The 22,939-nt window shown below is 42.7% G+C and overlaps 1 protein-coding gene across 2 annotated transcripts in view; it reads left to right on the top strand.

Annotated features, from left to right (window-relative positions):
• gnb1l (guanine nucleotide binding protein (G protein), beta polypeptide 1-like) overlaps positions 1–22,939 on the top strand; it is a 44,243-nt gene that overhangs the window by 15,710 nt on the left and 5,594 nt on the right. For both annotated transcript variants that reach the window (XM_080051014.1, XM_080051015.1), the window contains 5 exons: positions 4,521–4,698; positions 6,789–6,914; positions 7,180–7,342; positions 10,004–10,096; positions 21,897–22,112. In XM_080051014.1, coding sequence (XP_079907140.1) covers positions 4,589–4,698; positions 6,789–6,914; positions 7,180–7,342; positions 10,004–10,096; positions 21,897–22,112 — 708 coding nt within the window. In that variant the 5' untranslated portion in view covers positions 4,521–4,588. The remainder of the gene's footprint in view (positions 1–4,520; positions 4,699–6,788; positions 6,915–7,179; positions 7,343–10,003; positions 10,097–21,896; positions 22,113–22,939) is intronic.

The following is a 22,939-nucleotide window of genomic DNA, read 5'->3' as shown; positions in this document are numbered from 1 at the left end:
CCCCCACCAAAGACACAATAAAGGGCGTGTGTCTTCCTCGCCACTTCCCATGTTGTTTGTCTAAGTGGACTTTTTATAATGGAGCTCGCTCTCAATTTGGCAGCTTGGTTTCCTCCTCAGAAAGGAATCTGTATTAGTTGGGGGAGGAAGGTTAGGCCAGAAAAGGCTGAGTAATGGTCATATATAGCCAGCTCACCACCCACTGACTGGCCAGCAAGGTGGAAGTGCCCCCTTGGCGAGACGGTGAAAAGCGGGGAAACCACAGATAAGAGACCATTGCCTGTTATAAACTGCAAAATAACTAATAGCTGAGGAATGCACAGCAATGAATTAGACATCTTTCTCTAAAACGTCCTGATTTTTCAGGCTTGCAAAGATTTTCCAGGAAAGAAATACCATAATGTTAGCTTTTCATTAGAAAGGCCTATCTTGAATGCAGCCCTTGAGTTATGTGTAATCTACTTTGCAGTTTTCATCACGCGACTCAGATCTCATATTTGACTAGGGCGATATCAGTGGGGAGGATCTTGGGATCTTATGCCCTCCATTATGGCTCCTATTTAGCGTGGGGGCATTATAAAGCTTCTATGATAAACCTCTGTGATCAGTATATCCCCTCCCTCCCTGTCCCTGCTCTTTTTTATGAATGGCAGAACTTGACAAGGGAGGGGGGGGGGGGGGGGTCGTCAGGTTGGTAGCTGCCGATCACATGATACAGAGCACTAACGAGTCCAAGCCAGGAATGTGGACAGGATTCCCCCTACCCTACTCATTTCTAGTCCAAAAAAAAACTTTTGATGCCCCATATCATAACGAATACTGTCCCCTCCCTCCTCAAGCCCCAACGGGTGCTGCAGTCGAGGGGGGGAGTGGCAGGCACACAGATAGTGGCTGCGTTTGATCTGAAGGTCGCCAGCCCCTTGCCCGTGTTGAGAGATCCTTGGCGGACGAGGCTGGCTTTTATTTAATAACATGAAGGGGAAGCGGACCTTTCTCTCATAATTAGGCCTAATTACCAGGTAGGTGTGGACAGACGGGGCCCAAGAAGAGACAAACTGCCTTTATCCACAGACTTAGAGTCAGATTACTCTCTACCGAGCTGTCTTATCTGTTACAGGGCCAGCAGCAGGAGCCTCCCCTTTGCCTCTTCCCACTGGCTCCCATATCCAACTCGAGTATATTAATAATCAGTAGTCAGTCTGATTTATCAGGCCTTGTCCAAGACACATTCACGTTTAATTAGGCCTAGCTAGCTAGCTACCCCTTTTTGTGTTTTTTTTTTCCCCCACGTAGGCATGTTTAATAAGAAAGTTCCTTGACCCCATTAGTTGCCCGTTATCTATTGCTCAATCACTTTATGAAAGCTTTTGTAGGTACATGAAAACTGCTGGTTGCAGAGATTTATTGAAGTTTGTCCTTGAGGATCTATGGCCAGATGATCCCATCTACTGAGTGTAGCAGAAGGCAGTTGTTCGCCGAAGGGCTGGAGAGCGGTGCAATAATGAGTGTCTGCAGGCAACAGTGAAGCATGGTGGAGGTTCCTTGCAAGTTTCTGCAAATGGAGTTGAAGATTTGGTCAGGATTAATGGTTTCCTCAATGCTGAGTAACAGTAGATGGATGTACCTGCGTCCCAAGGGTTTAGCCAGTTCTGAGCTGATGGCACTGCTGGATTTAGATTTCTCTTCTGTTCATTCACTGCATTTTGTTAATTTATGAAAATAAATTATTACAACTTCTGATTTTTAAATAATTCTGCACAGTACTGTATGTTAATGCAGCAGCAACAACAGCATCAGTGAAGTGCTGGAGTATGTTGTGAAAAGAGACCTGGATTAACCTGATCAGACTGTTATATGGGATCAGCTAAGTGAATTTTGGCTGTATTGGCAACCGATATCGATATTGGATCGCATCAGTCCCATCTCTAATCTTAGTGATTTCAAAGTCAAACACACAAGCTTGACAAGTGCCCGTCCCGATTGTTTGTTCGGCCGCCTCACTCTGTTGGCGAGGAACAATTCAAGAGTCCTCGCAAATAGATTTGAGTGACATCCCGCCAACTTGTTTGTTTACAGTGTCTGTCTCTCCCTTCCTGAGCTGCCCCGTGTGTTTGTATCTGGGTTTGTGGGTGACTCACTTGCAGCCAGCCACCACAACAGACCTATTGTTGGGGGGCCATTCAGACAGTGGAAATGCTGACGCCTGGAAAACGGAGGGAACTGTCCACGGAGGAAGTAGTGGCAGGGGGGAAAGTAGCCAGACTCACCTTTTGGATACCAAGTGCCCAAGTGTCCTCCCCTGCACTGTCCCCAACTGTTGTTAGTGATTGACAGTGGAAAGTCTCACACAGCCCCCCTGGCTTTGAGACAGTATAAACAGCCGCTTTCAGACTGCTGTGTCCATGACTCACAGCTACATGCAGGCAGGCCTGCTGCGAGCGGACAATAAGGGACTCTTAATCCACCTGTTATCAGGGTGAGCCTCACCCTGTCACATACTCGCACAGGCACAGGAATGCTGTATTACCCAACCATTCACAGCTCATCCAATAGACCGATAGACCAAGACAAAAATGCTGTTGACGGTTTTGGCCATTTCTTCATACCACAACACAACAAGTTTGTACAGTTGTTGGTCAAATGGCTTCTTGTTGGTTTAGATACGCCTGAGAGTTAATGCTCATTGTCTTGCGCAAACATCCATGTGCTTTTCAAAATATGAACCAAATGTTAATCTTTGTCATTTTACATATTTTTGCAGGGGTGTTGAAGTTATTTCTTCTATGGTGAGCAGGTAAAAAATGCCCGATGTTTTTTTAAGCATGCAGCATGTCCTCCCTATATGTAGAGCTGGTATGTTTAGACTGTGTCCCTGTGAGTGCATCAGGCTGTAGCGCTGTCTCCTTAATTAGGCAGGCTGGTCATGGGCTCTGTCTGTCCGCTTCACAGATTCACATGGACAATTTAACCACTAACCTCCTGAAATGAGTTGCTCCTGAATGCCTCAGGCTCCAGTTTCAGCGTCTGCCGATTACAGGGAGCAAGGGGTTATGATAAGTAAAAGTGGAGGAGGGGGTGATTGTGTTTGTGGGGGGATGGAGTGGTGGTGGTGAGGTTGTGCTCACTGACCCATATGACCTAAGATATATAGTTACCCATAATATGCTAGAATAGAAATATTTAAGGAAAATACACTTACTTGCTTTGTTTCTTATCGCAGAGTATTTGGGCCATGTCGAGGAAAAATAAATAAATATAGATAGGAGAATTAAAAAAACTTCTCAGAATTCTTTCAATATAACGACATTGACGACTTTACCCTCATAATATAAGGAAATGTTTCTCTCGTATAGAACTACGAGTGTATTATTATTATATTGAGATATGACTTTTTTCTTGTACAATTATGTCTTCATTCTCATTAAATTACCACTTTATCATTATCTTTTCTCATTATTTATTTATTTTTCCTCGCTTGGCCCTTGCTAATATACATAGTCAATATTCTAGCGTGAAGCTTGAACCAGAATATGTTTAGCTAAGCTTGAAGTCGAAGAAACTTTAGCTAGCCTGGTTTGGTCCAGATGAAAGCTCACTTAGTAGCACATGATGTCTTGTTTTTCTTTTAATTGAAAACCAAAGTCCAAACATTTTGTAGTTTTACAGCGGATTCTATGTTGGGCTATCTTTGGCCATGAACAGTGAAATTGTTCTTTTTCGGAATGCACTGAATATAGGCATAAACCGGTTAACACGTCTTGTGATTCCTTACATGTAAGGTAGTTCAGAAAATGGCTGCCTACATGGATATGAGCTGTCTGAGGCCAATCACTGACAGCCCTGTACATGCGATTGTGCTGCAGAATCAAGTTGACACATCATTTCCTCGCAGCATACCTGCGGTCGCTTGGGTTTCCTCGGCGGCCCGGCCTACAAACAACATAAAAGCCTGAGCTGTTACCTCTGCCTCTGGGACAACGGCTGTTGATCACTAGAGGAGTGAGCAGCCTCAATCTCCGTCTGTTTACAGTAATTAAGCTGTCAAGGCTTGTGATTTATGACGTATTGAGTAAGAGAGGTGTTATCATGTAGACTGGAAGCAGGAAGACAGACGGAGAGAGAGAGAGAGAGAGAGCCACAGGGTGTGTAGCTACTAACAATGGAGAAAGTACAGACAGTGCATTAAACACAACTGTCTGCTGTGTGGAAGAGAAAGGCTTCAAGGCAAAACCAAGCTACTCTCTGAGTCTTTGCTCAGAGTGAAAAACTTAAGATGAATAGTTGTATGATGATTTTTGATGTAAGACCTACACTTAGCTTTTTGACTTATTGTAATGACGGAGTCAAAATAACTAATACTGGAACATTGATAGTTCATGCAGAATTGTCTCTATTTTATTAGACTTTTTTGTTTGTTAGAAAAACTGTCTTGAGCCCAAACAGCATTTTGTCTATAGTTTTGTGAATTATTCACAGATGTACGTCTTTTCTGAGCTCACGTTTCTTGTTGTCGGTTTCAGGAAGGCTTCATGAGGACTCAGGTTTGCGGCCAAGTTGCTCCTACACATTGACTTGCCCGACCCCCGGGATGTCTCGTCCTGCTCCGTCCCCCATCTACACCCTGAGGGGCGCTGGCGGGCCCCTGAACACCCTCCACTTCAGCTGCCATGATGGGGACACTCCCATCCTATTTTCTGGGTTAGTCGTTCATCTTCATTCCTATTCTGGCCCTGCATCTTACTCTGAGTGTGTTAGGTAATTTTAATTTTAATTTTAATAATATAGCACTTTATTTAAGGTCACCTACAGTGGAGGAAATAAGTATTTGATCCCTCACCGATTTTGTAAATTTGCCCACTTACAAAGAAATGAGCGGTCTATAATTTTAAAGCTAGGTTTATTTTAACAGTGATAGACAGAATATCAAACGGAAAATCCAGAAAATCACATAAAAAAAATTAAAAAAAATATTTTGCATTTCATTGAGTGAAAAAAGTATTTGATCCCCTACCAACCATAAAGAATTCTGGCTCCCACAGATTAGTCCTTGTGCTTTAAAAAAGTATTCCTAATCTCAACTAGTTTCCTCTATAAAACACACCTGTCTCAACTTGTTACCTGTATAAAAGACACCTGTCCACAGAGTCAATAAATCAAACTCCAACATCTCCATCATGGGCAAGACCAAAGAGCTTTCTAAGGACATCAGGGACAAGATTGTAGATCTGCACAAGGCCGGAATAGACTACAAGACCATTGGCGAGAAGCTGGATGAGAAGGATACAACTGTTGGTGCCATTATTCGCAAATTAAAGAAACACAAAATGACCATCAATCTCCCTCGGTCTGGGGCTCCATGCAAGATCTCACTTTGTGGGGTATCAATGATCATGAGAAAGGTGAGGGATCAGCCCAGATCTACACGGGAGGAGCTTGTTTATGATCCCAAGGCAGCTGGGACCACAGTCACCAAGAAAACCATTAGTAACACACTATGCCGTAATGGATTGAAATCCTGTAGTGCCCGTAAGGTCCCCCTGCTCAAGAAGGGACATGTACAGAACCGCCTGAAGTTGAATGAACACCTTAACGACTCAGAGAATGCTTGGGAGAAGGTGATGTGGTCAGATTAAAACAAAATCAAGTTGTTTGGTATCATAGTGACTCGTCATGCTTGGAGGAAGAGGAGTTTTGACTATGACCCCAAGAACACCATCCCCACAGTCAAGCATGGAGGTTGAAGCATTATGCTTTGGGGGTGTTTCTCTTCTAAGTGGACAGGTGGACTTCACTGCATCGAGGGAACTATGGATGGGGCCATGTACCATGAAATACTTTCTCTCAGCAAGGACCGTAAAAATGGGTCATGGATGGGTCTTCCAGCACGTCAATGACCCTAAAAATAGAGCAAAGGCAACAAAGGAGTGGCTCAAGAAGAAGCACATTAAGGTCATGGAGTGGCCTAGCCAGTCTCCGGACCTTAATCCAATAGATCTGTGGAGGGAGCTGAAGCTCAAGCGACAGCCTCGAAACCTTAACGATTAGGAAAGGATCTGCAAAGAGGAGTGGTCCAAATACCCTCCTGAGATGTGTGCAAACCTGGTCATCAACTACAAGACACGTCTGACCTCTGTACTTGCCAACAAGGGTTTCTCCACCAAGTACTAAGCAATGTTTTGATAGGGGATCAAATACTTATTTCTCTCAATTAAATGCAAAATGATTTCTATCTTTTTTTATGTGATTTTCTGGATCTTCTTTTTGATATTCTGTCTATCACTGTTAAAATAAACCTAGCATTAAAATTATAGACCGTTCATTTCATTGTAAGTGGGCAAACTTACAAAATTGAGGGATCAAATCAAAATACTTATTTCCTCCACTGTATTATGCAATTTTCATGGTTGTTCAATGTTAAGTTGGGTATGTCTAGAGACTCCCAAAGAATGAGAAAAAAACTTCTCTCTATCTTTTTCTCCAACACCACCTTTCTGAAAACCTGTGTTCGAAAACCCAAGTCAGATTTCTCTCCACGTATGATGTCATAAGAGGAGAAGCCACGCATGAACTCGATAATGAGGATAATATGTTACCTTTAACTCCTTTTTGTTAATGACACACAGACATTTTATTGCATTTAATAAGTAGATACCAAGCCAGCCAATCAACAGGAGCATATCGGACCTTTCTCTCTTTTTAGCTGCGCAGAGCGGTGCTGAATGATATGTTGTTTATACTGTATGAGTAATATAAACAGCAGCCAGAAAGCCTCCCGTTGGGTTTTGCAGGTCAGGGAAAGGTGCCATCCATATCTGGAACCTGAACACCAGGCGGGCTGAGAAGACTTTAGAAGGTCACGCTGGTTGCTCTGTGATCTGGGTCAGCACACTGCAGACAGCAGACACTCTCATCAGGTGAGGAGGACTTTTCTCTTCACTTTATCATAGGATCCTTCTCTTAATTTTCTAAACCTTACCTGTATTTGAGATAATGTTAACATACAGAATCTATGATTTTTATCTGAGCATTCATTGTCATACATTTTGTTGTGATGAAATTATTAATTAGGATTCATTCATCTCACAGGTTTTGAGATAACAGCCAATAATGTTGCGTGTGAGAAATATGCCTATAACCCAAGATCTTGTCTGTTTTTTGCTCTTTCATTCGGGGGAGCAGTCAGGGACGGGACATGCGCATGTGTGTGTGGGATCTGAGTGAAGGTCGCAGTGAGGTGGTGGACTCTGTGTGGACCGGCAGCGTTGGATTCTGTCAGTGCTCCACGCTGGAGACCAGCCCTGGACACTACCTGCTGGCCTCAGCTGGAGAGCAGACGGAAGAGGTTAGACAACAGCAATGGCAACTTTTAATTGTCCATATGCCTATACCCTGCCTCTTACATGCTGGGATGTGTCATAGCCACCTGCAACCTTGCAAAAGAACAGGGCAAAAACAGAAACAAATTCAGGGAAAACCCTTTCCAAGCTTAACAGTTGCGAAAACGTTTATTCTTTGAGTATGGATTTAAATGTGGTTCATGATTGTGTGGTTTGGTGTCTTAATGTGCATTTTCTATTTTGAATTTGAGAAAGGAACCAGGAAAACTTCCAACCAAGTGTTCTTTGCTCAGCAGGAGGAAACAATTGTATTGGCAGGTGGGAGGTGGGATGGTTAATTGGTTAAACAGTCTGTCTTGAGTATAACAAAATGGCAACCTGTATGAACCTGAATAGACTTGCTGTTGGCAGTTTGATTGATTTACTTTAAGCATTCATACATATTTGTGCTGTATAGTATGTTGGTGGAAAATCTGAGTTTTTTTCTTCTCTTACATCAAACCCCTGTCGTCTTTTACTGTTACCGCACTGCAATCTCTTACATGCGCTCTCATCCATCAATATGAAATGGCTTGGATTCAATCAGGTGGCCGTGTAACATTCAGATGATTGCCAGTAAACATGCCGTGAGTCATTGTGACATGTGAGCATGCAGTGTGCAGCCAGAAACAGCAATCATTGACAAACCAGCCTTCATGTCATGAGTCAGCATGCACGGTGCAAAAATAGGAACTTAATACCAGCCACTAGCTAAATGTTTACCATTTGTCTAAAACACCTAATAGCTCTGAAAGGGTCGAATAAAGCCAGTTTAATTGTGCTTTGCTTCGACTGATGAAACGGAAAATCTCTTTAGATTTTTTTTAACCTTATGACCCGATGGGTTAAAAAGAGAAATTCCCATGGCCTGAAGATATGGCTGGACTGGAATGAGATCACAGTTCTGCCTGCACAATATGTCTTATGTGTAGTTAATGCTCAACACCCATAAGTGTGTGCGGAGTGAGGTAAGATTGGGGAGAGGGCAGCCAGCACGATTGCGGCCATCTTTTATTGCCTCCAGATTCATGTTACTTGCTGTGCTGTGAAGGAGCCACACTTGAAAGGGACAGAGCGGTCACCTGATCCAGCCAAACGTGCCTCTGCTAACCCCGGTCCAGCGGGCCAGGCACCCGGGCGCCTGTGACTCCCAGCACCTCAATAATGCCATTGTCCCAAACAGACACAGACACACAGACAGAGACACGCACACACCCATACAAGTTAGACCAAAACAGGCCACAGACAATTTATCGTCTCCACCCCATTCCACAGACATAAGTGGCAGTGGCATAAGACAGATGCTTATCATGTTTACACCAATAAAACTGCCACGTTAATGAAGTCACTCAAGAAACAATACATATGCCAAAAACCCTGCAAGGCGGCTTCATTTAGTGCCACAGGCTTTATGCAGGTAGGTCAGACAACACAATCAATTCTTTCTTTGCTAATTCAGGTGGTTTACTATTTACTGCATCACAGCCAGATCCTTGCCAGCAGAATGCTGCTATGGCAAAGCACTAATTAATAGTGTGGGTGTTTTATTTATGGGCAGTGTGATGCCACACAAGAACAGTGATCACCTGAGGCGTGGGGAAGTTGCTTCTTGAAGGCCCTCTTTGTCAAGACAGGCACGCAGAGGTAAACACGCAGGGACAGATGTGGCCTAGCGCTAAAATACAGATCGCTCCCTTAAAGGGGCTGTTTAATCTGAGGCCTAATGAGGATGAATATGCGGATCATCAGCGCAGAGGAAGTTGGAGGAAGGAGTTTTGGGCAGTAGTGATGTGGGTACGCACATACAAAGGCACTACACTTTATCACTGGCTTCATTAGCCTGTGTATTTTATCAGAATCAGTGCCAATGTGTGCAGGAAAACACCATTCATGTCAGGGGGTCAGGCTTTAGTGGGATTTATTGTAGACAGTGGGGCGACCGCGCTGCGCTGATGGATGGTACTGTACTGCTGGTTGGAGGCACTCTCATCTGAACCACAGTGACTGATTCAGGTTGCTGCTATGTTGTTTGAATTCAGAAGACAAACAAGTCAGCGTGGATGTAGAATTTGGAGGTGAACAGGTCAGCTGTCTCTACAGGGTTCGTACAGAGTCTTAATAAAGTTTGGCAAATGCTTGATCTTGAAGGAATAGTTCATTTTTTTTTTTTTGCTTTTTTCCACAATCTCCCAACTCAATAAAAGGTGACAGAAACCGTTCCTGTATCTGTGCGTGCATTTTTGATGTAGACATGCGCAAAGGTTGTTATTTATTTATGTTGCACACATATTTTTACACTTAATGTCATTTAAAAACGTGTTAAAATTTAATTGTTTAAAGATTTTTTAACTATTCCATTAAATCTTGTTTGAAATGTTCTTGAAATCTGAACACATTACTGGAAAATGCTGGATTTTCTCCTTATTGACCATATTCATTTAGGGGCTGTTTAATAAAATACTTTGAGGTTCTGACATGCTGTCCATAATAATTAAATCAATAATCCGTCCCGGTCATTCTCTGCATGTCATTCCCCTCTCCTCCCCATTTCATCTCTGTCCCTCTGCACTATTAATAAAGCTTTGATCAGCAAAGAAGAAAAATAACAATTGAATTTTACTCTGCAGATCAAGATTATTGAGCTACCCAGTAAGACCCCTGTCTGCACCCTGGTTCCAAAGGCTAAGCTGGGGATGGTCATGTGTATCAAGCTGTGGCAGGTAAGCACCACAAAGTCCTCTCAAGGTACTTTCTTTTACAGGAATTGTTGCAGTGCTTTTAACATAACCCTGCAAAGTAGCAATGTTTCTGTCTATAACCACATTTCAAGTTCAACGAGTTCACCTTGGCAGCCATTATCAAAAAGCAAATCCTCCACCTCCTCCCTTGTCTTAAAAGGGACTTTTTTCAATACTTACCTGTTTGATTTCTGATTGGCTAGCAGCCCATAACAAGATGCCATGATAGAAACAAACAAAAAAAAATGCACATGAGAGACGTGGCACATGATTTACATCCCGACAACTCGTCCTGGGCCCATTTTTCCAAGCGTTTTCTTCTCAGCTGGCAGCGAGTTCCAACACTGTAATTAGAGCGTTTGGAAAGGGCTGGGGGTTCACAGCCATATATCAGCCTGCAGCTGTTCATCCAATCTGATTCCAGCGAAAAAAACAGTTTTTCTTCGTTCTGTTTTGTAAATGCTGTCGAAAGTTTTATTGTCCGGCCATTAACGCGAGACCCAGTAATTATTTTCATAGTGTATTATTAACTGTTGGGGTCTTGGGCGACTGAGCGTTTTAAACTTATGCTAGACTGTGATAGGTTTAAATAAATGTTAATGAGCTGTACAGTTTACAGGCAACAGTGATCTGAACACAGCTTATTAGTGGGTTGCTGGCATGTGCGCATTTTGTCCTGTATTCCTGTAATACAAATTAGAGTTGCTTTAATAAGTAGAGTACAAAAGCCATAAAGCCGACGCTGTTTGCGAAATCAGATCACAAAGACATGTACAGTGCATGCCGACACTGTGTTTTTGTTTTTCTTTCTCTCCCTTTGATTTCACTGTTACACCCATCTTTCATCATCTGATTTATGAAGCCGCTCCGGTTTAAGCGTTGAGTGCCAGGGAACATAATGATCAATTATATCATTATAAATTCTATAATATCATTGTAATACAGAACAGGCAGCTGTCCTGACATCAAAGCCAAAAGGGCCCAGGTGATTCTAAATCATTTCAGGCTGAATCCTTTCATGGACCGAGGCATGTTCATTTGTTACACTGACTGAGCCACTCCAGAGGTCCGAGCAGTGGGAAAAGACTTAAAATAGTGTGTGTGTGTGTGTGTGTGTGTGTGTGTGTGTGTGTGTGTGTGTGTGTGTGTGTGTGTGTGTGTGTGTGTGTGTGTGTGTGTGTGTGTGTGTGTGTGTGTGTGTGTGTGTGTGTGTGTGTGTGTGTGTGTGTGTGTGTGTGTGTGTGTGTGTGTGTGTGTGTGTGTGTGAGAGTGACGCACATAGAAACACAGGCAGGGTTTGAAACTCTACCCACACATTCTGTCTGTCCGTCAGTCATAAGAAAAAAAATATGCTCATGCTGTCTTTCACATCAAATGCTCATATGCTACCCACTGTTTCCCTAACCTCACACAGCAGGAGGCAACAGCTGACAGCGTCCTCCCCTGTCTCCACCCTGTCTCTCTCCATCACACACACACACACACACACACACACACACACACACACACACACACACACACACACACACCATGAAGAAGCCACTGACAACCATCTCCCCTCTCCTCCTCCTTTTTCCTTTTTTCCTTTCATTCTCCCACCATTTGAGACAAGAAGTGATTATCTTCCCATTATTTCCAAGACAGACTCACCAACAGATTTATTGTCGGCCTTTAAGCCCCATCTCTGCTGGAGTTTATGGAAAAGATTAAACGTTAAGTGTTAAAACTGCACTTTCTTCCCAATTCAGCTTCCCCTTCAAAAAAATCCCACCCAGCCCCTCACTTCACATAGCAGGCCCGTGTCTAGGAGACAGGCTTACAATCGGATTTCCCTGATTCTGATTGGCTGTGAAGAACAGCACAGGGGGACTTGGAGGGAGAAAGTGCCTCCACATGTTGGGGTTGACATTCGTGGTGGGGATGTAGGGCTTGGCCAGAGGGGGGGGACAGTATTGATGTATGATGTGCAAGGCTTTTAATGTGAACGGAGGCTGGCGGGGAAAAGGAAATGTTCCTATACAGATATCCATCACTCTCAGCTCATCACCTCGCTGCCTCCTCGTGCCATGACATCATGGAGGACCGGGACCAAAAACCGGACGAAACGATTGGTTCCTTATGTCGAAGCCGTGCCTTCCCTGAGGCGAGTAGCGGCCACATCAGCAAAAAAGCAGTATTTTGGTTTTGGAAATACAATAAAATCAGAATGTCACCCACACATTTTTCTCTAATTGCATTTAGATTTTATTTATTTATATTTGTTGTAGTATTAGTTTATTGGACAGGAAAGACGCTCATTTATCAACAGAGAAATAACTGTAAATAAGACAGAATTATCGAATGACCTTATGTTCAGTTGTTGTTGTTCCTGGCCAGATATTAGAAAGGAACCCTGGAATAAATCAAATATAATTTAAAATGCATAATGTATACAACATAATAAATATACACAAAATGTCACAGCACACATCCACCCATTAATAATGCCACAGTTCAACACATGGCAGTTTGCATAATCTATACAAAATATAATATTACCAAAATACTCTTGTGATCAATCACTTGTCTTGGAGAATTTTTTTTTTTTACCATAATGAATTTTATTTTTATTCACACACTGAGTATTTCGATTTTCAAAACTTTGGCCTATTTGAATAAAGGGTTACTGTAATCAGCCTTAAACTATGATTTATGGATGAATGAACCAATACAATACATGTTTCATTGTTCATGTAATATGGAAAATAGTAAAACGTTCAGCACTGCTCACAACAGCCATACTCCACTAAACTAACGAGAGCTCCCTTTTAAAACCGGGATCCAAACTGCACAGGCCTGATATGTAATGCGCAACAGACCAATTTCACAATGCTCTTTCTAAAAGATAATTAAGAAAGTATAGCTGAAACAAAGAAGTCAAGAAAAAATAAGCATGTATGAAAAAATTTATCCGTCAAGGCATTTTTCAATGAATCGAATGCCAAACGTAACCTAAATCCATTCTCTCAATCGAAATAATCAGCAAATCAAACGTCAATAAAAATAATTCATTTATTTACAGTGAGTTTTTCTTGAGCTGGAAACTCAGAGGACAAGACACAGATCTAAAAACAGTGCCTTCATCCTGTAGGCATGAAATAGTTGCGAGGTTAATAATCATAATAATGTTTACACTCAAATGCGCTCCACATCTACAGTTCTGAGAGACCAGCGTAAGGTCACATGGCTTTCAACAGGTTGAGACCCAACCAGTTGCCTGTTCTAGAGAAGATCCAGCTTGGTCCTGCCTCTTCAATCAGCTTCCATCCATCTGTCTTTCCAGCTGTTCTAGGCTGATGAATCTCCTCAGCCCCACTCCAGCAGAGAGCCCTCTTGTAGAAAGGCCTGTGGAGGATATAATGAATTAGGTGTCTACCCAGGGTTCCCCGACCTCTGACCCATGACATCATCAATCAAGGAGGTCCCACACTTAAGTGAAACGCTGGGCCCCAAGCCCTGGAACGCTTAGCCCGGGCCCTGCCGGTGAGCAGGGGCCACTGATTTTCACTTGTTTTTATTTGTTTTCATAATCCCTTAGTGTTCGTCCTCCGCTGATGTGTTTGGAAGGCGTACACGACTCTGTCTATAATTTGTTTAAAGCTGGACGAAGAGAAATATCGAGCGTTAAGTGAGAAGAGCAACTCGAAGATGGATGAAAAAATGGCATATGAGGAGGAGGCCCACCCCTTGCACATATGGAAAAGATTTCTTTCCCTGCTTTGCTGCTTCTTTGCAGGGCACAAGAGCTTTGGCTGGGGGCCTGACGGTGTTTTAAAGCAAATACATGACATAGGGCAAAGCAGGCATATGTGCTGTGTGTTCACGGATTTTGACATGCCATAAGCCAGTGTAAAGAAATACAAAATAAAAGATCATTGTTTGGATGTGAAGGTGTGTTGTAGGAAGCAAGAGGCATGGTACTCAATATATGAAGAATTCTGGGATTTTGCGAAAGCCATATGGAGGTCAGGTCTCATCAATTCCTTCTCGTTATCCATTCCTTCCCTTCTTTCTCTCCTTTAATCCTTCATTTCTTCCCTGCAGCGCTGCAAAGAACCAATTTTTACTTATCACTTCACCTTTATGTTTTCATCCACAGGAGCGATTTACAAGCTCACTGTATCCCTCAACGCAACCCGTTTGATCATAAACACTTATGCAGAAGGGGCTAGCTAACACCGAGAGGTTATCTTTGACTCCCAACAGTGGGAAAGCACCACTTTATTATTCTTTTTCAAATGTTATATTGCTTACTTTACCCCTTTTACATGCATAAAACTACGTTTCGTGCTTGCTACAGGTTGTTCCTTATGTATTTAACAGAGGTTGTGTGGTTTAAGTTTTTTTGCGTCTGATGCCTGTTAGCGCTCCTGGTTTCATTTTGAGTGACGTGAAAGATTTACTCTGATGGTTTCACCAGTTGTAAACACTGTGGCTGGAACTGTAATGTCCTGGGGTGAAATGGGGATGAAGCAGAACTATAGTGTATTCTTGCTTTGTCTGGTTTTTAGTGTGTAAGCAAGCATAGGGTATGCTGAGCGGAAACAATTAGTTTATTATTTATATAATAATAATAATAATAACTAGAACTGCGAGCAGTTGTGAACGGGGGCCAAGCCTCCCACGCGACTCGGGATCGGGCGTCGTCGTCCGCGGCGCCGGCCCCTCGCTTCACGGAATCCGGGGATGTAAAGTTTTTGAATGTGGGATGTTCGGTGTGGAAGTTATAGCCCCAAACGCGTTTTCTTTGCTTTTTGTGGTTTTGGCGCCCCCTAGGGATGACATTTGCAAAACTACGTTAGATCGACAGATGCAGCTCAATGTACCAAACAAGTGGATGTCAAGTTTTTGAATGTGCGATGTTTGGTTGGGGAGTTATAGCAAAAGCAAACTGTCAACCTCTCCATTGTAAAGACACTTTTTGAATTTTCCCACCAGAACATATCGAAACAGGAAGTAAAAGTGAAAAACTAATTTGTTTAATAAGTCTGGCATACATAGGAATTTCTTGGCCATATTTTTTTTATAGACTCAGGTATGCCCCATGATAGTGTCCCTTGAGTTTCAAGAAAATCCCTTTATTTTATTTTTTTAAGAGATTTGCGCGAATGTTTGAAGCGCTACCGTTTCGTCTTCCGACGGTCGTAGAAAAATTATTTATCTTACTTTTGCTCGTGGGAGTCGGTAGAGCATAATGCTTTTGGTTTCGTCCAAATCGGGCGAAAACTGTAGGAGGAGTATGTTTTGGTGACTGACACAGTTTTTGCGATGTAGCAAAAAATCTATCCTATCGCAAATGGGCGTGGCCTATCTCAAAAGATGCAGCTGACTTGTGGGCATCTGTGGATATAAAGTTTTTGACTGTCGGACTTTCGGTGCGGAAGTTATAGCCCAAAACGCGTTTTCCTTTGTTGTAGCGCCACCTAGTGGCCGGGATGTCTGAATTTTTTTGTATGCTGAGAGACCGGGGCTCTGAACTAGTGATGCAAGTGGCATGTCCCAACCCTTTACGGTTTGGGCTGCAGCACCACTTTTACGTAAGGAATAGGAATAATAATAATAACTAGAACTGCAAGCAGTTTTTACCGGGGGCCAAGCCTCCGACGCAACTCGTCGTCAAGCGCCGCGCCTGCCGCTCACTCCACAGAACCTGTGGATGTAAAGTTTTTGACCGTGGGATGTTCGGTGCGGGAGTTGTATAGGTATCGCTGTTTACGGATGAATTTGGCGAAACTGCCACGGTGGAACGATGCAGCTCAATTCACAGAACAAGTGCATGTCAAGTTTTTTAATGTGCGATGTGTGGTTGGCGAGTTATGAGCAAAAGTAGATTGTCAGCCTTGACAAAATGGCCGCCGGAGCTAATTGCACAATGTAATGTCAATGGACATGCTAACATTCCCGCCTTTTTTCTTTGACGGAAAAAAAAAATATCTAATTTTATTAAAAAGTCCCTTACACATTAATATTTGTTGGCCATATTTTTTATATAGAGTCGTGTATGCCCCTTGATGGTTTCCCGTGAGTTTTAAGAAATTTCCTCTGGCCAATTAGGAGATATGAAATTTCCTAATTTATGGCGCCCCCTTATGGCGAAAATGTCCAATTTTTTTATTGAACGCAATTAAGGGTAGCCCCAACATATGTCTAAAATTTGGACTTGATCCGACTTATGATTTTGGATTTATTAATTTTTTCGTAAAACGTAGCTAATCAAGAAATATTTAAAACGCTACCGTTTCGTTATCCATGGTCGGATCACAATTCTTTCGAATGATTTCTTTCCGTGTGGGTCGGTAGATGTTCTGTGCAAAGTCTGGTGTCAATTGTCCAAAAATTGTGGGAGGTGTAGCGAAAAATAAGTTTTTCAGTTTTCGCGATTCTGCGAAAAATCTATAATATCGCAAATGGGCGTGGCCTATGCCAAATGATGCAGCTGACTCCAGTGCATCTGTGGATATAAAGTTTTTGACTGTGGGACGTTCGGTGTGGGAGTTATGACCCCAAACGCGTTTTCCTTCGTTGTAGCGCCACCTAGTGGCCGGCATGTCTGAATTTTTGTGTAGGCCGGGAGGCCGGGGGTCTGAACTAGTCATGCAAGTGGCATGTCCCAACCCTTTACGGTTTGGGCTGCAGCACCAGTTTTACTCGGAGAAAAATTAAAATAATAATAACTAGAACTGCAAGCAGTTTTTACCGGGGGCCAAGCCTCCGACGCAACTCGTCGTCAACCGCCGCGCCGGCCGCTCACTCCGCAGAATCCGCGGATGTAAAGTTTTTGACCGTGGGATGTTCGGTGCGGGAGTTGTATAGGTATCGCTGTTTACGGATGAATTTCGCGAAAGTGCCACGGTGGAACGATGCAGCTCAATTCACAGAACAAGTGGATGTCAAGTTTTTTAATGTGCGATGTGTGGTTGGCGAGTTATGAGCAAAAGCAGATTGTCAGCCTTGACAAAATGGCCGCCGGAGCTAATTGCACAATGTAATGTCAATGGACATGCTAACATTCCCGCCTTTTTTCTTTGACGGAATTTTTTTTTTTTAATTTTATTAAAAAGTCCCTTAAACATTACTATTTCTTGGCCATATTTTTTATATAGACTCGGGTATGCCCCTTGATGGTTTCCCGTGAGTTTTAAGAAAATTCCTTTGGCCAATTAGGAGATATAAAATTTCCTAATTTATGGCGCCCCCTTATGGGGAAAATTTCCGATTTTTTTTTTGAATGCAATTAAGGGTAGCCCCAACATATGTCTAAAATTTGGACTTGATCCGACTTATGATTTTGGATTTATGAATTTCTACGTAAAACGTAGCTAATCAACAAATATTTGAAACGCTACCGTTTCGTTAGCGATGGTCGTATCAAAATTCTTTCATATGATTTCTTTCCGTGTGGGTCGGTAGATGTTCTGTGCAAACGTTGGTGTCAATTGTCCAAAAATTGTGGGAGGAGTAACGAAAAGTCAGTTTTGCAGTTTTTGCGATTTCGCGAAAAATCTATAATATCGCAAATGGGCGTGGCCTATGCCAAATGATGCAGCTGACTCCAGTGAATCTGTGGATATAAAGTTTTTGACTGTGGGAGGTTCGGTGTGGGAGTTATGACCCCAAACGCGTTTTCGTTCGTTGTAGCGCCACCTAGTGGCCGGCATGTCTGAATTTTTTTGAATGCTGAGAATTCACGGATCTGGATCTAGTCATGCAATTGCCATGTCTGCACCCTTTACGGTTTGGGCTGTGCACGCAGTTTTAGGGGACGAAGTATAATAATAATAATAAAAAAAATCGCCACTAAAACAATAGGGTTCCCTGCCCCGCAGGGCTTGGGAACCGCGTTGCTGTGCAAAACGCGGTCCCAGCTCCTGCTCGGGCTTGGCCCCCTAATAACTAGAACTGCAAGCAGTTTTTACCGGGGGCCAAGCCTCCGACGCAACTCGCCGTCAACCGCCGCGCCGGCCGCTCACTCCGCAGAATCTGCGGATGTAAAGTTTTTGACCGTGGGATGTTCGGTGCGGGAGTTGTATAGGTATCGCTGTTTACGGATGAATTTCGCGAAAGTGCCACGGTGGAACGATGCAGCTCAATTCACAGAACAAGTGGATGTCAAGTTTTTTAATGTGCGATGTGTGGTTGGCGAGTTATGAGCAAAAGTAGATTGTCAGCCTTGACAAAATGGCCGCCGGAGCTAATTGCACAATGTAATGTCAATGGACATGCTAACATTCCCGCCTTTTTTCTTTGACGGATTTTTTTTTTTTTAAATTTATTAAAAAGTCCCTTAAACATTAATATTTCTTGGCCATATTTTTTATATAGACTCGTGTATGCCCCTTGATGCTTTCCCGTGAGTTTTAAGAAATTTCCTCTGGCCAATTAGGAGATATGAAATTTCCTAATTTATGGCGCCCCCTTATGGCGAAAATATCCAATTTTTTTATTGAACGCAATTAAGGGTAGGCCCAACATATGTCTAAAATTTGGACTTGATCCGACTTGTGATTTTGGATTTATGAATTTTTTCGTAAAACGTAGCTAATCAACAAATATTTAAAACGCTACCGTTTCGTTATCGATGGTCGGATCAAAATTCTTTCGAATGATTTTTTTCCGTGTGGGTCGGTAGATGTTCTGTGCAAACTTTGGTGTCAATTGTCCAAAAATTGTGGGAGGAGTAGCGAAAAATATGTTTTTCAGTTTTCGCGATTTTGCGAAAAATCTATAATATCGCAAATGGGCGTGGCCTATGCCAAATGATGCATCTGACTCCAGTGCATATGTGGATATAAAGTTTTTGACTGTGGGACGTTCGGTGTGGGAGTTATGACCCCAAACGCGTTTTCCTTCGTTGTAGCGCCACCTAGTGGCCGGCATGTCTGAATTTTTTTGTATGCGTAGTCCGGACGGACCTGGATCTAGTCATGCAATTGGCATGTCTGCACCCTTTACGGTTTGGGCTGTGCACGCAGTTTTAGGGAGGTACAAATAATAATAATAAAAAAAATCCTTACAAAAACAATAGGGTTCCCTGCCCAGCAGGGCTTGGGAACCGCGTTGCTGTGCAAAACGCGGTCCCAGCTCCTGCTCGGGCTTGGCCCCCTAATAATAATCGCCACAAAAACAATAGGGTTCCCTGCCCCGCAGGGCTTGGGAACCGCGTTGCTGTGCAAAACGCGGTCCCAGCTCCTGCTCGGGCTTGGCCCCCTAATAATAATAACTAGAACTGCAAGCAGTTTTGACCGGGGGCCAAGCCTCCGACGCAACTCGTCGTCAACCGCCGCGCCGGCCGCTCACTCCACGGAATCCGTGGATGTAAAGTTTTTGACCGTGGGATGTTCGGTGCGGGAGTTGTATAGGTATCGCTGTTTACGGATGAATTTCGCGAAAGTGCCACGGTAGAACAATGCAGCTCAATTCACAGAACAAGTGGATGTCAAGTTTTTTAAAGTGCGATGTTTGGTTGGCGAGTTATGAGCAAAAGCAGATTGTCAGCCTTGACAAAATGGCCGCCGGAGCTAATTGCACAATGTAATGTCAATGGACATGCTAACATTCCCGCCTTTTTTCTTTGACGGAAAAGAAAAAATCTAATTTTATTAAAAAGTCCCGTAAACATTACTATTTCTTGGCCATATTTTTCATATAGACTCGGGTACGCCCGTTGATGGTTTCCCGTGAGTTTTAAGAAAATTCCTTTGGCCAATTAGGAGATATAAAATTCCCTAGTTTAAGGCGCCCCCTTATGGCGAAAATTTCCAATTTTTTTTTTGAACGTAATTAAGGGTAGCCCCAACATATGTCTAAAATTTGAACTTGATCCGACTTATGATTTTGGATTTATGAATTTCTACGTAAAACGTAGCTAATCAACAAATATTTAAAACGCTACCGTTTCTCTATCCATGGTCGGATCAAAATGCATTAGCATGATTTCTTTCCGTGTGGGTCGGTAGATGTGCTGTGCAAACTTTGGTGTCAATTGTCCAAAAATTGTGGGAGGAGTAGCGAAAAATATGTTTTTCAGTTTTCGCGATTTTGCGAAAAATCTATAATATCGCAAATGGGCGTGGCCTATGCCAAAAGATGCAGCTGACTCCAGTGAATATGTGGATATAAAGTTTTTGACTGTGGGAGTTTCGGTGTGGGAGTTATGGCCCCAAACGCGTTTTCTTTGGTGTAGCGCCACCTAGTGGCCGGCATGTCTGAATAGTTTTGTATGCGTACACGGCCCGGACCTGGATCTAGTCATGCAATTGGCATGTCTGCACCCTTTACGGTTTGGCCTGTGGACACAGTTTTAGGTGACTACAAATAATAATCCTTACTAAAACAATAGGGTTCCCTGCCCCGCAGGGCTTGGGAACCGCGTTGCTGTGCAAAACGCGGTCCCAGCTCCTGCTCGGGCTTGGCCCCCTAATAATATAGTATTTATAGTTGAGCCACATGAATTTTTATGCTCAAATTTACAGTTTAACATTTTCTCTTTGCAGATTCCCCAATTGTGAGGATTTAATACATTTTAAGTGTTTTTTCAGACACAAGAAGCAATCTGGGAAATTGTGTTTTTGGCATTTATGACATTTTATTGACTAAATGATTATTCTTATAATACATTTAAGAAATAGGTAAATTAATACATAATTGAAATAGTTGTTCGTTGCAGCTCTTTATTTGGGCCTCTGTAAAATAATTTTATTTATTTAGTTTGTATTAAATTTTTTTGTAAAAATCTGTGTTCAAATTTGAAATTTGTAGCAGCAATAGTTAAGGTGAATTATAGTTAAACATCGAATACAAGCATTGTGTAGTGGTTAGCGCGTCCCCCTAGAGGCTGAGTCTTCATCGCAGCAGACCCGTAGTCGGTTCTCTGCATGTCCTCCCCTCTTTGCCCCATTTCAACTCTGTCTCCCCAAATCTGTCAAATAAAGCAAAAAAATGCCTTAAAATAATCAATGGCAGATGTAGGAATATAGTAAAATATAAGCATTAGTGTAGTTTCTATAATGTGTAACAATATACTTTACGTAATAGCATATAGTATTGAATGAAAAACAAAAGATGAGCATACTTAAAGTTAATACTAATACAATATGCATGGCTAAAATGTTAAAATAAACTAAATACAGTCAAAACTACAGTGAAGTACAGTGGCCCTGAAGTGCAAACCAAAACGGCAAAAAGGACAACACGGCAACAAAAAGGAAAACATGACAACAAAACACAACAACAAAAAGGACACAACGACATTCAATTCTAGACTGATGGGACAGACAATAAAGTCTGTCCCATCAGTTAGGATCCCATGTTGGCATATAGGCCCTACTTTTCCGGTAGAAGTTAATGTTGTTGTGATTTGTATTTGTGCTTTCCTATTTGCTGTTGTGATTTGCACTTCAGGGCCAACGTAGTACGTGAACTGTGCCTAATGAACTTGAATTAAAAAGAAATAAAAAAAAAGCAAGGGAACAGTAGGATTTGCAGTCTGCTATATCACAGTGGCGGCCGGCAGCGAGGCCTGTATCTCAGTAATATAGATGAGGAGCAAAGTGAAGAGTGGTGTAATGGAGAAAGAGAAAGAGCAGCGGGCTGACGAATGGAGCCCAACGCGTCTCTCCGAGTGTCAGCGGTGGCTTCCAGGATGATAACCTCTGCTCTGCTCAGCTCCCAGCACCACGCGGCAGCACTGTCTGTGGTTTTTAACTCTCTTCTCCCTCTCTTATCGTCCTCCCTTCACTTCCAGCCTACCTCGGGTGCCGGGCCTCTGCTGCTGGCCGGATACGAGGATGGTTCCCTGTTGCTGTGGGATGTAACCCAGAGGTCCACGCTGAGCCAAGCCAAAGCCCACCCTGAGCCTGTCATGTGCCTGACCTTTGACCCCCAGTGTCTGAGGGGCATATCGGGCTCCTCCACAAAGACACTCTCCTCCTGGACGCTGGACAGACAGAGCAGCCTGCAGGTCAGCATAGGACAGGCTTAGAGAGGGTAGAAGTGTTGTATATTCAAACTTGTTTGTGTGAATAGCACCCAAGGCGCTGTACTGTATGAGCTAATGTAGCTCTTCATCAACACCACCCATCATGTTCCCAATGTGTTTATTTGAAGTGATTTCAAACTGCACTTTAATTATGAAAATTAGCAATGTATAGTTAAAATGTGCAAAACAGTTTTGCTCTGTATGGCGACCTCGGAGTGACAAACACTAGACATTTAAACCTGTTCACACCCCCCCAACAATTACTTTTAGTTATGTCTTCATTAATAACAATTCCCAATATATTTGAATCCTTTACGTCTAGCTTACTACTTCAACCATGTTTTCATTATTTTAAGATGTTTAGCTATTTTTTAAGTACATTTACTTGTCGACTAAATGTGTTAAATTACAGTATATTAATTCTACCAAATCATTATACCAATTTCTTTTTGTACGTACTTGGTTACAAAATCACTAAAATACATACAAAAACATATGGCCTACTGCTTAAGGTCTGGAACCTCCTACCTGCTAACAAATTGTTTCACAACAGACTCAGCTAAAATTCATCAAGTAGTGTAAATGGTAATGTTAGAGATGGGAGGAGAGGAGTGTTGCCTTTCTCCAGGCTCTCTTAGAAAACATCAGGGGCCAAAGAGGAAGAGGCTGAGCAGGGCTTCAGTGGCCATAAATCAGCTGCTGGTTACACAGCAATGGCAGGGACAGGGGCCAAGGGCCGGGCCAGGGCTGTCACTCCAATCAAGCCACCCACACACACACTGACACATAATCACACTTTTGGTCTTAAT

This window comes from Ammodytes marinus, assembly GCF_949987685.1.
Source record: "Ammodytes marinus genome assembly, chromosome: 2".
Lineage (NCBI taxonomy): Eukaryota > Metazoa > Chordata > Actinopteri > Uranoscopiformes > Ammodytidae > Ammodytes > Ammodytes marinus.
Note: the sequence above shows the minus strand (reverse complement) of the source record. Positions and strands in the feature narration are given on the sequence as shown.